We start from the raw sequence: 16,474 nt of genomic DNA, 5'->3' as shown, positions 1-16,474 counted from the left end.
GCTCTTCTCTTCCACACCCTTCCAGTCTTTTCCAGTGAGGCCTACCTCAGTCTCCTGACCTCCTTCTTCTGGTCTCTCTCCTCTCCCCATAGACTTTATCACCAGTACTACTCTCTGCGCTATATAATTTACTTCTTTATTATAGTATTTATTTCCTGTCTGAATTTGAATGTAAGCTCCAGGGGAACAGGGATCTTGTCTGTTTGTTGGAATGGAAGAGTGACTGATTTTATTTCTGAGAAGAAAGGAAGAATTTGGAACCTCCAGATGAGGGTTGAGCATGGGAGAGGAGGTGAGGTTGAGGCCTCCGGGGGTGGCGGGCAGTTGGTGGGAGGACTTGTTTTGGTGTGTGCGTGGGCCTGTCCGGTGGGCAGTGGGATCTGTGGGTCTGGAGCGGCGGGTCAGCTTGTCTTGAGGGTGTTTCTGGTTGCTCCCGGAGAGTACCTGCTGTCTGCGGGCGTTGGGGCCGGCCCACCCCAGAAGTACAGAGCTGTTTGCAGGCAGGACTGAGGTTCACAGCTGACATAAGGTGTGGCTTCACTGATTTCTCAAGCACTGTTGTGTACAGAAGCGAGTCTTGCCATTTCCGGTGCTCTGTCTTGTGCAGGTGTGACTACCAGCCCAAGTGTCACAGCCGGAAAACAGCGAGCACTGTGACCCTCATGTCACGTGGGGAGGACCCAATTTCGTTTTCTTTGAGATTATGTACCCAGGGTGTGTCCGCATAATATTTCCTTGGCAAATCAGATGTGAATTGCATGAGTTTGTGCCACCTACAAATAAAGGACTTTAGCAAGGTAAGATTATACTTTTAATCAGTGCTGAGTGAGACCACACGTGCCCCTGTTCTTAAGAAATACAGCGTTGTTCTGAATGCTTAACATTTAATTTAAACATATTAGTTATTAGAAAACTTTGATTGTGGTTACTTATTTTTAATTAAACCTTTTAGTTCGAGATCATTGTAGATTCACATGGAATTGAAATAATACAGAGATCCGTTGTGTCCTCTACCCAGTTCCGTCCGTTGGTAACATCTTGCAAAACTAAAGTAAAATATCACAGCCAGGAAGTTGATATTGGTACTGTTAAGATCCAGGTTTCCACCTCCACAAGGATCCCCTGGTTGTCCTTTTATAGCCACACCCACTCCCGTTCTTATCCCCTGGCAACCATCAATCTGTTCTGTATATCTGTAATTTTGTTATCTCAAGAATGTTCTGTAAATGGGATCAGGTAGTATGTAAGCTTTCGGGATTGGCTTTTTCACCCAGCAGAGCTCTTTGGAGATCCCTGCAGGTTACTGTGTGTATGATAGTTTCTTTTTATACAGAGTGGTGTTTCATGGAATGGGTGTGCCACTGTGAGTTTAATCATTTACCACTGAAGGACATCTGGGTTGTTTCCAGGTTTTGGTGATTATCAATAAAGCTGCTATAAACGTTCATGGACAGGTTTTTTGTGTGAACATAGGTCTTCATTTCTTGGGAGAAATGCCCAAGAGTTGTAATCCCAGGGTTGTCTTGTAGTTTCATGTTTGGTTTTTAAAGAAACTGCCGAACTGTTTTTCAAAGCGGCTGTACATTCCCCCCAGTATGCGCCAGTTTCTGGACATCTTCATTTGGTGGTGTCACTTTTTTCTTTCAGCCATTCTCGTAGGTGTATAGTCATATTGTGATTTTAATCAGCATTTCCTGAATGGCTGTTGATGTTGAATTTGCCTCTGTATACCCTCTGACACTGTGGGGATGTGGCTGGCAGGGGTGAAAGTCCCTACCTGGTGTTCTCTGGGCAACACGTGGCCGATGCTGGAGCCTTATTGCTGCCTTCGTGGTGGGCGTGGGGGCCGCAGTTGTTTCCGTTTGGCTGGAGTAGAGTGGTTATTGGCTGCTCTCCCACTGTTGATTCTGCCTTGTTAGGCTCCCCTTTCCTGGAGCCATGGCCGGAGAGGGCAGGCTTTTGGTGAGCTTTTAAATTCTTTCTGTACTCCTTGGTGTTTCTGGCTGGGCTTCTTCAGCTCCATGTTTGGGATGTCAGGGGCAAACAGAGACCCGAGAGAACTCAGTGCCTTGTCATTCCTCAGGCCCTCTTCTCTCCACCCTTCAGAGGCTTTGCATATTTTTTTATATCTAAGTCCAGGGTTTTAGCTGTACTTAGCCAGAGGAATAAGGAAAAGTATGTCTAACCGTCTTCCCGGAATCAGAAGTCTGCTGGTTACTCTTATTATTTTTGGATCTGTGAAATCTGATGACCCAAGGCTGCATGTCTGCCCTGCCTGCTTGCCCTGCTTGTTGTGGCCTTTGGCCCATCCCAGGCTCAGGGCCTCACATTTATTACTGCTAAGGTGGTTTGGCTTGGCCTGTAGTCCCAGCGTGACAAAGTTTGCAGGAGCTCCATCTTTTTGTCATTTAAGGTCTCATTTACAAATGAGAGGCACATCCAAATCCGTGGTGAGGAATTGCTGGACGGGACTTTGCTGGTGAATCATGGATCGCCCTTGTCATCGTCCCCCAGATCGTATTTCTCCACCCTCTATTTTGAACTCTTGGGAAACCTGGTTGGAGTGGGAGGGGCAGCGGTCGGGTGACTCAGTGAGATGTCCGTGTCATCCTTGCACTGATCCTCCAGGCCAGTATTCCTGTCAAAAAGGAAATGCAACGCACCAGACGTTGCCTGCTCCGAGTGAGCCTAGGAGAGCTCTTGGCGACTGCCGGTTCCTTCCCTGCATTCAGCCCCTCCATTCCTGACATCGCTCACATGGCAGTCTTGCCTGGAATCCAGGTGGGGACCCGCTGCCCAGGGTCCTGGCCCCCTGCTTCATTACTTGTGGGACTTGGGGCAAGTCACTCGGCAGGCCTCAGTTTCCTCTCCTGATAACCTCCTCCATCACGTGGTGGGGAAGCTGGGACAAGCAGACACCTGTCAACACCTAGCAGATTTCCCAGCATTGCCAAGCGCCCGGCCAAGGGGAGCTGCTGCTGACATCCTCTTGGTTGCTTCCCTGTCCTGTCCGCTCCTGTGTGTGTAACTCAAGCGTCCACCTTCTCCATTGAGACATCATATCTGTGTGTTTCCAGCATGTCTCCTTTTTCTCCTTGATTTCTCAAAGATCACTGCCCGGGGTTTAGTAACCTCCCCGGCTAATTCTTCCCAGGACATTGGAAGATACTTGTCTGACTTGGGTTTCTTAGATTCATTTAGAGTATCTAGCATTTTCTCATATTTCCAGGAAGATCATTTCTATGAAAGGATGGGAACAAAAATTAATAAGGAAAAAATATAGAACTTAAAAAGTTCTTTGTTTTGTTTTTAGCATATATTATAAACTTAAGGCTTTATTTTTAAAATAATTATAATGAATACATGCACAAGGTAAAGAGCTCAAAAGGATGAAAGGTATAAAGTAAGTTTCCCAGCCCCTCAGAAGCCCCCTCCCAGAGGTGACTAAGTTACTTTTTCCTGTACACCCAGACTATTCCTGCAGTTTGTTTTGAGCACTTAACAATGTATCTTAGAGGCTGATCCCTGTAAGGGCATGAAGAGTAAGTAGCTTCAGTCTGTTTAAGGCTGTGTAGGCTGCCGATATATGAAGGTGCCATGATTTATGTCGCCAGCATCCTACCAGTCATACCTTGATCAGTATTTCAGTTGTTCCTTTTGTCTTTACAGTGAACTTTCATGAACTACCTCGTATACACTCCATGTCAGTGCTCCTGAAGGCATATTTGTAGAAGCACTATTGCTATGACAAAGATGTATATTTTAAAGTTTGCTAGATTTCACCAGATGTTCTCTGTAGGAGTTTATTTATTTACACTTTGATGTATGAGACTCAACAGAGCAGGTTATCAAACTTGTGTAGGTAAAAAATAGGTATCTTGTAATTTTAAGTTGCATTTATCTTATGAGTAAGGCTGACCACTTTTCCTGTGTTTAAGATCTGTCCACTATTTTAATATAGCTCTGCCAGTCTCTCATGTTCATGTATACACTTCTGTCTTCTTTTGCCTCTCTTGTACATTTAGTTTTCTAAACAGACTTTATCCAAGGGTCTGGGTAGCTATGCCGTTTGTCTTTTTTTTTTTTTTTTTTTTTGGTGCGGGGTGCTGTGTTGGGTCTTCGTTGCCACGCGCAGCTTCCTCTAGCTGCGGCGGGCGGGGGCTGCTCTTCGTTGCAGTGCGCGGGCTTCGCATCGCGGTGGCTTCTCTTGTTGTGGAGCATGGGCTCTAGGCGCGCGGGCTTCAGTAGCAGCACGCAGGCTCAGTAGTTGTGGCACGTGGGCCCTAAAGTGCGCGGGCTTCAGTAGTTGCGACACCTGGGCTCAGTGGTTGCGGTGCGCAGGCTCTAGGGTGCGTGGGCTTCAGTAGTTGTGACTCACGGCCTCAGTAGTTGTGGCGCACGGCCTCAGTAGTTGTGGCTCGTGGACTCTAGAGCGCAGGCTCAGTAGTTGTGGCGCACAGGCTTAGTCGCTCTGCGGCATGTGGGATCTTCACGGCCCAGGGCTTGAACCCGTGTCGCCTGCATTGGCAGGCAGATTCTTAACCACTGCGCCACCAGGGAAGTCCCTGCCATTTTTCTTTTGATTCAGTTACATGGTTAGTTTTATTCTGAGTTCTATATTCTTTTACTGAAGTATAGCACATATATGGAAAAGTGTATTGATTATAGCATCTGCAGGTTGATGAATGTTCCGGATCAAGGAACAGAACGTTAGCAGCCTCCAGTAGCTCTCTTTTGTACCCTTCTCCCCAAAAGCAACTCCTGGAAGTAGCTAGCTTCTAACCCTATAGATTAGTTTTACTTTTTTTTTTTTTTTGCTGTACGCAGGCCTCTCACTGTTGTGGCCTCTCCGTTGCGGAGCACAGGCTCCGGATGCGCAGGCTCAGCGGCCATGGCTCGTGGGCCCAGCCGCTCTGCGGCATGTGGGATCTTCCCGGACTGGGACACGAACCCGTGTCCCCTGCATCGGCAGGCGGGCTCTCAACCACTGCGCCACCGGGGAAGCCCTACTTTTTTTTTTTTTTTAACTTTGTACGTGCATAATGAACTTATATGAATAGTATATATATATTTTTGTGTCTGGCTTCTTTCAGCATTGTAAAACTCATCACATTATTACATGTAGCAATAGGTGGTTCATTCTCATTGCTCTGCAGTATTCCATTGTACTAATACATTATAGGTTATTTATCCACTTTACCCATGCAGGGCATTTGGGTTGTGTCTAGTACGGGCCTCTTAAGAGTAGTGATGCCATGAAGTCCTTGTCTGTGTCTCGACGAGAAGGAGATATGTTTGTATTTCTGTTGGGCCGATGGGTGGAATTGCTGAGCCATAGGGTGACTGTACCAACTTGCATTCCCACCAGAACCGCATGAGAGTTCTGGTTGCTCTGCATCGTCGCCAGCACTCCATACTGTCTTTTGACACTGAGCGCTTTTTTTAGCTCAGCCACCATGAAAGGTGTACCACATGGGGGGTTTTAATTTCTGCTTCCCAGATGACTAATCAAGTTGGGCACCTTTTCATGTCCCTTATTGGTGACTTGTGAAATAAGTGTTGTGAGATAACCGTTGAAGTCTTTTGTCCGTTTTCCTGTTAGTTGGTCTGCTTCTCTTCTTACTGACTTTTAAGTTTTTCTACCTCAGGAGAATTCCAGCAAGTGTCTAAGAATTCAGATCTGTTTATTGTGCTTCTGGCCTCCTCAGAGGATTATGTGAGAAATACTTCCACTGTTTTCTCTGCTCTTCCTCTGGGATACCCTTTCTGTTTCATTCATGTTCTGACTTCAGGGTGTGTGGTGTGCTTTCACTCTTGAGTTTGTGGGTTTCCACGTGGCTGGCTGTCTTCTCGCCCCATCGTATTCCTCTGCTCCGTCTCTTAATACCACGTCTGCTTATTCCAGTCATGGACCTAGCCCGCTGAATCTCTGTGCTGTCGCTGATTTGTTCTAAGTTCACGTTATTACCCTACTTTTAATTTGCATTTACCTTCTAAGTTCATTGAGTTGTGTGAACTGTTTCTTACCATACAAATTTGCTTGAAAAATTTAGAGTATCTTTTAGTCTCTAAAGTCTTTTCTGTGTGAAGGCTAGGATTTGGAGATAGTTCTAGCTTTTTCGCACCGTTCCTTGGTTTCTAGGAGTTACAGTATTGGCTGCAGCCCAAACAAAGGGACACTCTTATTATTCCTTAGGGCATCTCCCCTGAATCCTGCCTTCTTCCTGCCTCGGACTCATCCAACACCTGCTTCTCTCCTGGGTCCTGTCCTGCCCGCTGTGTCTCCAAAACCAAGGGGTTCATTCAGTAGGAAGTCCTGTCCAAGGCTTCTCTCTCAGAAACAGCCTCCCCTCTCCCTTCCTCCTGAGGAGACCCTCCCAGCCTCATCTCTCCCATGAAGCTTCCCCAGGGCTGGAGGACTCTTGAGGAGCTTGCAGGCGACCAAAGGGAGGCGGAGCCTCCAAGGGAGTGGAGTGATGAGCCGTCTTGTGGGCAACTAAGAAATACGGCTTCTGTCTCAAGGTGGCAGGGCGTGGTCGGAGAGAAGCAGAGGTTGATTTTTATTTGATGGGTGTCCTCTGTGATGATTCTCATGATCGGGAGGTGGACTCTTGGCACCAGAATGGTCTCAGGGAGATTTGCCCACATGAAAAGCCATCTTTTAGTTCCATCAAAGAGAAAGTACCCTAAGGTCAGGACCTAGAGCCTGAAGTAGCACCAAGAGTAATGGCGGTGGGGTGTTTACGTACGAGGTGCTGTTCTCAGCACCTTACGTGGTCCCTGCCCCACACTTCACAGCACCGCTAGGATGCGACAGCACCATTAATAGTGCCGGTTTTCAGGTGAGCAAGTGGAGGCACAGGCAGCTGCTCCACGTTACACATCTCACAGGGCTTCAGACCAGGGGTGTGTTGGGCCCCCTGCTGGGTCCTGTGCACATTTGGCCCCGTTCAGTCCCGTGACAACCCTGGCAGGTGACTTCTAACACCTCTCCTTTTCCAGAAGGGAAACGTTTCCCAAACAGTCAGTGGCCAGGTGGGATTCTGTCTGAGGTATCTTCAAACAGGCGCAAGAGTTTAAACAAAGAAGGCTGAAAACCAGGTTCTTGGACATTCATCTGTTGGTCAAGACCTAAAATAGGATGGGCATAAAAAATCTCATTGTTCTCTTCTGTAGATATCATAGTAACTCCTAATAAATCCCTGAGTTATGCAAAATAAATGTACTATCTTTCTGTAACTGTATTTATTATGCTCATAAAAATGTTCAAGTATGAAAACTCACCCTGGAGTGAATTATAAAGAAGTGTTTGCTGAGATCTTATAGACTTACAGATGCTGATGAAAATTCCTTATGCACCGACCCCAGGCCATTGGCGGTTGCCAGGCTGCCATGGCCTTCCGTGACCACCTGGTCCAGAGCACCCACCAGCCCCCTTGCACATGACCCGCTTCCTGTCAGTGTCTGAAATTGTTTTGTGGTTTGTCTGTCTCTCCTCAGTGCAAGTTCTGTGTGAGTAGGAACCTTGCCTGTCATGGCCTTGGGAGCCCATGTCCAGAGCAGACACTTGGCCTGCGTCTGCTGGGAGGGTGGGGTACAACCGCCTGCCGTGCTCTCCAGGAGTGAAAGAGCAGCTCCCACCACCTGACCCCAGGAGGGTGCGGCTGCTCCAGGCCTCTGTGTTCTGTCTTTCTGTCTCCCTGCACCCTCTCCTAGGCTTACCTCTTTTACACCCAGCCTGGTCCCTACGTGGAATTATCGTGGTTACCCCGGTCGTGGAAGAATGAACAGCACCGTGCATTTGTGACCCAGTTCTATTTACCCCCTTCTGTGATTAAGCTTTGTAGGTAGTTTATGGAAATCACGGAAGAGATAATCTATAAAATACTATTTCTAAATTTTCTGAGCCAGAAACATGATCATCTAATAACTTAAGTTGGATATTCCTAAATTGGATCTTTCTATATAAATTAAAGCTCTAAGATGGGCAAACATCTAAAAGTTAAATAACGTATTTTATAGGTGAATCCATGAGGAAGCAGACATTTTCCTAACACTGCTGGTGGGAATGCGAAATGGTACAAACCCACTGGAGGGAAATTTGGCGATAGCAGCAAAATTACGTATGCATTTATTCTTTGTCAGGGCAGTTCTACTTCTAGGAATTTATTCCAGAAATACCCCAGTAAAAAAATGAAAAGATCCACGTAAAGGCTGTTCATTGTGCTGCTGTTCGAAATAGCAAAGGATTTTCAGTAACATAGACCTTCCGTGAACAGGGACTGGTTGAACAGACTCTGGTGCTTCTATGCAGTGGAGCACCAGGCAGCTGTTGGAAGAATAAGGAATCGCGGTCTTTTGCTAAGGAGTGATGGCCAGGATGTGTGCAGCTGACCCTTGAACAGCGCAGAGGTCAGGGACCCTGACCCTCCGCGCAGTTGGAAATCCAGGTATAATTTATAATCGGCCCTCCTTTGCCGCGGTTCTTCCCTAGCCATGGTTCACATCTGTGGATTTAGCCAACCATGTGTCATGGAATATTTGCTGTTGGAAAAAACCTGCGTGTAAGTGGACCCTTGTAGTTCAAACCTGTGCTGTTGAAGGGCCAACTGTGATTAAATTAAAAAAGCAGAGAGTGGACAGAAGGGTCTGTGGTATGCTACTGTTTTGAAAAGAGAGAATATGAATATATACATGTATTTGCATGTATCTTACAAATGGGAGGATAAACCATACTTGTATTTAGTTTTCAAGCTGCCTTTCAGGAAGGGAGGGAACTAGGATGAGGGACACATAAAATCAATGCCTTATTTTGTCAGTTTGACTTTGGGACCATGTAGCTATTTTACAGCATTATAAAAATAATTAGGTAAAAGGTTTTGACTTAAAAAAATTTTGATAGACATTGTCAAATTTTTCTCTAAAAGCTTTATACTCTGTTTCCCTCCTATGAGTACTTGAAGAGAACTCTCTTCTCTCACACCTTTTCCAACACTGGATTATTGTCTCTAAGAACTGTGCCAATCTGATAGGTGAAAAATAGTTTGCTGTTTCCATTTGTGCTCCCCAGTGATGAGAGTGATTAAGCATCTTTTCATTCCTTTATTAGCCATTTTGTATTTCTTTTGTGAAATGCAAGTTCATAGCCTTTTTTTCTATTGATTTATAAAATCTCTATATGTTGTAGGTATAATTTTCATTTGTTGATTATTACCAGATTCATGACCTCATTTCTAGTTAAATTGTTCAGGCCTGACTGTAGTAGCTGGTTGTTGTTCTGTTGTCATACAGTAAAAGGTTTTTTTAAAAGAACATTTATGTATGATAGGCTTGAAATGCACAGGAAATTCCTACAGTAACTGTGGATCAGACTTCCCTAAACTGTTCAAGTGCTACGTGTCAGCTTGTGAGCTCTTTGGTGCAATGGAAACTGTGTTTTCTTTTCCTTTAAAAAAAATTGCTGGTACTTTCCTGGTGGTGCAGTGGTTAAGAATCCGCCTGCCAATGCAGGGGACACGGGTTCGAGCCCTGGTCCGGGAAGATCCCACGTGCTGCAGAGCAACTAAGCCCATGCTCCCCAACTACTGAGCCTGCTCTCTAGAGCCCGCGAGCCACAACTACTGAGCCCATGCACCACAACTACTGAAGCCCGTGCGCCTTGAACCCGTGCTCCACAACAAAGAGAAGCCACCGCAATGAGAAGCCCGTGCACTGCAAGGAAGAGTAGCCCCTGCTTGCTGCAACTAGAGAAAGCCCACATGCAGCAGTGAAGAGCCAATGCAGCAATAAATAAATAAACGAATAAATAAAATTGCCTATGGCTGATTACCGTGTCTCAGTAGTAGATAGTTGGTAAATGTCCACTTGAGTTGATTTTGGTGAATCTGTAATCTAAATTTGATTGTCTTTTTGGTTTGAGATTGTTCTTGCCTTTTAATGACCCATGATAACCATCTTTATGTTCTGTTCAATTGAATACCTGAATGAAACAGTACTTTTTCATGAAAAAAGAAAGTATATAGTGAAGGTAGGTTTTTAAAAAGTTTTCATAGTTGCTAGCATTTGTCTTCTGCCCATGGACATGTTGCATGTTTCTTGTTTCTTTCTCTAGGTCATCACTCCATGTAGGAAACTCATCCTATGTGCAGATAACAGAAAAGAGATGGAAGACTGGATCGCAGCGCTGAAGACGGTCCAGAGCAGGGAGCACTTTGAGGTTAGGGGAGGAAGCCCTCCCTTTTTGTCACCCTACCCCTTGTATTCTGCCATATGAACGTCCCCCATGCTGGGCCGTTATGGTCTGGAGCTCACTTTCTCAGCGTGCTCCTTGCAAACTTAAGGCTTGTTGCTCATCTTTGGGCCATCGGGCAGTGACCCTGTCTGATTTCTTATTGAATCTCGTCCAAGTTACTGTGTTTAGGGAGGTCAGAGGGTTGCCTCATCTTTGCCATCTTTGTTCTTTGTTTGCAGCCTACCCAGTACAGCATGGACCACTTCTCAGGGATGCACAACTGGTACGCCTGCTCCCACGCGAGGCCCACCTACTGCAATGTGTGCCGAGAGGCTCTGTCTGGGGTCACGTCCCACGGACTGTCCTGTGAAGGTACGAACGATGAGTTTCCCGCTGGGAAAAGTGGCCTGAGGTTTGACATGACAGAGCCTTAGGAATCCAAGCACAGTCCCCTCAGGTCAGTCAGGAGTAGAGTGGCTTGTATGACTCCACCCTTGTTTACTGTGCCTGCTCAGGAGTCTTTGATAAATTGTTATTTGTAGTAACGGAACAAAGTAAAAAGAAGGGAATTGGTAGTAATGAGACACAAAGAGGAAACCTAGAGGACACAGGGAAAAAGGAGTTAAAGTCTCTCTCAGCCCCTCTCTGGGTAAATGGTCCTCCAGATCTAGAGGATAGAGCCCTGGGCTTGGGCAGGAGCAGAGAGAGGTGGACCGTGGCCCCGGGCCCAGTTCCCACCTGCCGCCTGATGTCATACAGCCTGTGAGCTTAAGAATGGTTTTTACAATTTTAAAAGGTTGAAAAATATCAAAAGAAGGCAACTGTTTTGTGACGCAGAAAATCCCGTGAAACTTAAATTTCAGTGTCCGTATGTGAAGTGTGGCCACAGCGGCCCTTGTGCTGCGGGGACAGAGCCGAATGGTTGGCCCGCGGAGCCTGAGCTGCTTTGTCTCCGGCCCTTCACAGAAAGCCTGCCGCCCCCTGGCCAGGCTGGATGCCTGGTCTCCCCGTGAGCAGTCTCTGCACGCATCCTGGTGGTTTCGTTTATGAGTAAACTAACCATATATGTTGGTTCCCAACTTTCCCAGGAGAGCAGGGCAGTCCACCCCAGACCATGGCCGCAGCTCCGAGGGTTAACGTGTTCATTCTCTCACAGTGTGTAAGTTTAAGGCCCACAAACGCTGTGCTGTGCGTGCGACCAGTAACTGCAAGTGGACCACGCTGGCCTCCATTGGGAAGGACATCATCGAGGACGAGGACGGGGTATGCCCGGGGACCCTGCACGGCCCTCCTAGCACCGGGGCGAGAGGCACGCCCACCACCTCCCGCCTGTGCTCAAGTTTCTTTCTTGAGGACAGTGAGGGCAGGGTTTCCCTTGGTTGGTTACGCTGGTGTCTGGGGGCCCCGAGCTCTGGCCAGTCCCTGTGAGTTGTGGATGCCGGCAGGGAGCAGTGGGCTGGACAGGGCTCTGCAGACCCTGCCCCACCCCCTCGTGGAATTCATTTTGGAGCATTTTTGCCTGAGGGTCCCCTTGGCCTGCGTGGAGGCTGTGAGGACGCCCCCGGTGCATGTCTCTGTGTGGCTTGCAGATCGCCATGCCTCACCAGTGGCTGGAGGGGAACCTGCCCGTGAGCGCCAAGTGCACAGTGTGTGACAAGACCTGTGGCAGCGTGCTGCGTCTTCAGGACTGGCGCTGCCTCTGGTGCAAGGCCATGGTGAGCGAGCGCAGCTGCTGGGCAAATGCCAGATGGGCACAGGCCGGCCGGGTCCGAGAGCACAGCTCCTGCAGCGGCAGGGCTGGGGAGAGCTCTGGGGTGTGGGAGGGATGCCGGCGCCCCTTGTGACGAGCAGGTCCGTGTTCCAGGTGCACACGGCGTGTAAAGAATCCTTACTGACCAAGTGCCCGCTGGGCCTGTGCAAAGTGTCGGTCATCCCGCCCACCGCTCTCAACAGCATCGATTCTGATGGTGGGTACCACACGCTCTCCCGTCTCAGCCATTTCCTCGTGCTTCCTTCTCCAGGCCTTCTCCCCTCCCCCGCTCTGGAATTGGTTATGTCAGTGATTTTGAGATGCGGTCGGGAAGAGGTCAGGCCCAGCCACTGTGGGGAGAGGAGAGGAGGTGATGAACAGTGTCCTGACAGCTGGGCTTCTGGGCACCTTGGACTCAAGGCCAGGACCTTACTTGAAGGTGGGTCCATTGGCTGTTGAGTAGAAACCGAGTCTAAGATGCTTCTCCGTCTTTGACGTGGGCTGTCCGTCAACTAGGCTCGTCTAGTAGCTGATATTACACGCTCTTCCGCCTCTGCGCTTGCTTGTCCAGATGGTACATGATGATGCATATTAACAAGTGTTGGTGGGAACTTGGAAACCGGGGCACGTGTCTCAGGAAGTCACCTCTGCTAGATTGAGAGCAGTGTCTGACACTTAGAGTCCTGCAAAGGTGAGGTCAGACCAGATGAGGACTCACTTCCTCTACACGGGGGATGGCGTTGTGGAAACGTGGATTAATGTCTTGCTGGTTTCCTGGGTGTGTATGTGTAAGTTGTAGGTCCCACGGGGGGTGTCTACTTGGTACACGGTTGAGGGCGCCCTGTCTTTCGTGGCTTTCAGATTTTCTTGTGTCCTTTTCCATCCTCACACCTAGGCTTCTGGAAGGCCACGTGTCCTCCATCCTGCACGAGTCCATTGTTGGTCTTCGTCAATTCAAAAAGTGGGGACAACCAGGGTGTGAAGTTCCTCAGAAGATTTAAGCAGCTGCTGAACCCTGCCCAGGTCTTTGACCTCATGAATGGAGGACCACACCTTGGGTAGGAAGCTTGTAAAATATATCTTTCTTGGAGTTTAAAAAGCGTTTGAAGAAAATGCGTGCTTATTTAAAGATTCAAAGATACAGAAAATTTAAAATAGGAAATAAAAGTTACCCTTCCCAAATTCCACTGGCAGAGGCGTCCACTCTGAATGTTTCATAGAGTTGTGTGTCCTTCCAACATTCCAGTGTGTGTTTCAGTCGTGTGCACACACAGACTTTGAAACCAGGTGGGGGCCTAGGTTACCTGCCCTTGTGCGGTGTGCTTTTTATGGGTGTCAGCCGACAGCAGTGTGGATGTGTTCTGATGTCAGTAGTTACAGATCCGCCTCATTTTTTTGAACGGCTGCTTAGTATCGAGTAGGAAGCTTTTCTCCAGTGAGGCCAAAAGGGAGATTTTTCATTTTAGAGGGCACTTGAGTTTACTTAAGTTGCAGGTGCCATGACATGCAGATGTGCAAGGCCCCGTGTATCTGGCAAAGTAAGAGACCTGATGTGTGCTTTCTAGTTTTATACGATCCAGAGGTTTGTGGAAAACGTTTGCTTTTGTAAATTCTGGCATTTGAACCAACTCCTTCCCCGTTTGGAAGCACCGGCTCCAGGTGGGAGCTCTGCGAGCCTCGTGGCGCGTGTGGGAGGTGGTGTAGGATGTTTGCAGCGGACAGTGCCCGCAGAGCCTGCTCTCTGGGGTGGGGGTGGGGTGTGCTCCTGGGAGGTTCCCTGGAGGGTGTTGGTTTTGGAGCTGGGTGCTCCTGTGACCTGAGCCTGGGTCTGGTTGGAGAGACCTGCTGTTGGAGAATGGTCACCGGCGGCAGCTCTCTAGCCTGTTTCCTTGGTGACAGCACCCCCTTCCCTGGAGGGACCCTGGAGGTGCCCTGCGGGGATGCACCAGACAGGTGCAGGCCGCTGCTCCCCGAGGTGCCAGGGATGTTGGAGGAATGCCACGAAGGGGTGTTGGGCAGGGCGGGCTGCACAGTAGGACGGCGGAATGAGCATGTGTTCATTTGGAGAAGCATGCAAGCCCCACAGCCAGTAGTAGGCGTTAAGGACGAGACAGGACGATTCAGGTGCAGACCCGCAGAGGTGCGGTGCGCTTGGCTTAGACAGGTCCCGTTTCTGGGAAGCAGCCTTGCTCTCACACTGTTCCTAAGAAAACTTAGAGATACTGCTTCATTTTCCTGATTCCTGGCCTTGACGTGTCCCCTCTTCTCCAGAGAGCGGGAGGCCTGAGGGAGGTCAGTGTTCTTAAAGGACACGTGTGGCTGCTTCTCTCCCAGCCTGAAGGTCAGGTGCAGCCTCGCCCCTCTGTTACGTCCGGAGTTCCCTGTCACCTGGTCCTGTTTGTTGTCTGAGGCCTTCCGCCCGCTCGGTCTGTGCTGGATGCAAAGCCCGGCCAAGGGGGCGCCCTGCCTGCCGGGGACGGGTGCGGACGGACAGTCCAGGCCCAAGGCAGGCGATCTGTCTTGTTGGCAGTGTGGTGTGCAGGTTCTTTGGGAACCAGGAGAAGGGGCTTACGAGTCAGATGGGGGTCTCAGTTTCCCCGCCGAGCTAGCATTTGAGGAGAGTTCGTGGTTATGGGGAGGGAGGCAGGGAGCCCTCTAGGCAGAGGGTGGGCTGTGTGCAGAGGTGCAGACACATGGTAGCAGCTCCTGGCCAGGGAGGGCCGTGGGGGCCGCTGAGAGGTTTGAACCTCTCCTGGAAGCAAGTGGCCCCTTCCAAAGCCGGACACCTGACGACACTGGTTTTGGGAAGATGAGGCTGGTAGCACGAATTGGAGGCATCTTGAAGGAGACGGGAGGCAGGTAGGGGGCTCCTGGAGGGGTTGCGAGAGGGGACAACGGGGCTGCCCGGTAATTGGGTTGGTGGTGGCTCTGCCTTTCTCTGAGGAAGGAAACGTCGGTCGAGGAGGCGCCCGTGTGACACCGAGTGGCACGTTCTGGTAGACAAGGGCAAGTGTCCTTCAGGAGAGCCGAGGGATCATCGTCAGGGTCATTCAGGGTCATCAGCGTCTGTGTCGTCCCTGAAGCCAAGACGCGGATAAGGCCACCCAGGAAGCGGCTGGGGAGTGAAGGGGGAGTGAACAGAAGGCTGCTGGGTGTCCTGGGAGGAACGCTGTGAGCGAGGGGCAGGGCCGCCAAGAGGATCACAGGAAGGAGACGGAGCTGGAGTCACGAGGGGCGCGGGGTGGGTCGTCACCTGGGTGGGCGGAGTGGCCCAGAGGACAGGGACAGCGTGGGCAGGATCCTGCAGCCCGGGGCTCCTGAAGACACGTGCGGCCTTTGCTCTCAGGCGCCTGGCGGGCCCCCAGTGGGCGGAGCCTGAGCACAGCCGGGCTCCGGCCTCTGAGAGGCTTTTTCGCGGGACAGGCCGCAGGGTTGGCCTTGAGCACAGAGGGTGTCCCCCAGCCCCAGACTGACTGGCCGTCGGCTACCTGTCCTTTAGATGGACTTCATTTCATTGACGTTCTGTTTTCTCTGCAGCCTACGCTTATTCCAGAAGTTTGATACGTTCCGGATTCTGGTTTGTGGTGGAGATGGCAGTGTTGGTTGGGTCCTCTCTGAAATCGACAGCCTCAACCTTCACAAACAGGTACCTGGGTTTGGAGGGGCCGGCCCCACGGGAGAGCGATGCCACCGTTACAGAGAGGCTGGGTCATCTCAGGGGGTGCTTCTCGTCCCCTTGGGGTGGTCTTGGAGGGAACAGCAGGTAGCCTGATGGCGTTATGGGCCCAGGGACCCAACAAAAAGAACACTTCCATCCCTGCAGGTTCCAGGCACGGGCAGATCTGGGTGCGGCTCCTTATTGGGTAGTGATGTCGCCTACTGCCTGATGCCTCCTGCTGGCGAGCAGGGCTCAGAAGTATACTTGAGCTTCAGGTCAGAGTAGGGTTGTTTTTTAAGTGTTGATTTATTTTCTGCTCCAGCTCCCTCACACCCCCGCCCCCAATAATTAACCGCTGCCAACATTTCAGTAACTACCCTTCAGACCTCTCTCTATCAAAATGTATATACAGTACAGTGTGCAATGCAGTTTTAATTTAAATGGACTCGTGGTACCCTGTCAGTTTTTAATCAACACATTGTGGGCACTTCTCGATCCATCAGTTTAAATGGAGGCCTATGTGATGGTTTTCCACTGGGCAGGGCTGCGCCAGCCCTGGGTTTAGCTCATCTCCCCCCATGGATGGACACTCAGATTGCTTCATAATGACAGTGCTGGTGAAAACCACGTATACAATGTCCCAATTATGTTCTCTTTTGAAGAGCGCCCAAATGTAAATTTTGGTGATATTGCCAGACTGCTCTCCAGTTTCTATTCCTAATGCTCATAAAGCTGTCTTTTCGCATATGCTGTCCACTGTACATCTTAAGGCTTTTGCCCAACTTAGTAGACAAAAAATGGTATGTTTCATTTGTATTTAATACTGGTGAAGTCA

At 49.4% G+C, this 16,474-nt stretch overlaps 1 protein-coding gene across 6 annotated transcripts in view; it reads left to right on the top strand.

The window, feature by feature from the left end:
- The window catches only part of DGKD (diacylglycerol kinase delta), a 110,168-nt gene that overhangs the window by 64,224 nt on the left and 29,470 nt on the right, over nt 1-16,474 (top strand). For 5 of the 6 annotated variants that reach the window (XM_060015907.1, XM_060015906.1, XM_060015905.1 and 2 more), the window contains exons 4-10: nt 10,112-10,216; nt 10,471-10,603; nt 11,388-11,494; nt 11,821-11,946; nt 12,096-12,198; nt 12,877-13,039; nt 15,519-15,627. In XM_060015907.1, the coding sequence (XP_059871890.1) occupies nt 10,112-10,216; nt 10,471-10,603; nt 11,388-11,494; nt 11,821-11,946; nt 12,096-12,198; nt 12,877-13,039; nt 15,519-15,627 (846 nt within the window). Of the gene's footprint in view, nt 1-8,344; nt 8,451-10,111; nt 10,217-10,470; nt 10,604-11,387; nt 11,495-11,820; nt 11,947-12,095; nt 12,199-12,876; nt 13,040-15,518; nt 15,628-16,474 lie in introns of those variants that run through there. The other variant, XM_060015909.1, reaches the window with a different exon arrangement.

The sequence above is a fragment of the Delphinus delphis genome, chromosome 7 (assembly GCF_949987515.2).
Source record: "Delphinus delphis chromosome 7, mDelDel1.2, whole genome shotgun sequence".
NCBI lineage: Eukaryota > Metazoa > Chordata > Mammalia > Artiodactyla > Delphinidae > Delphinus > Delphinus delphis.
This window is presented reverse-complemented; position numbering and strand designations above follow the sequence as displayed.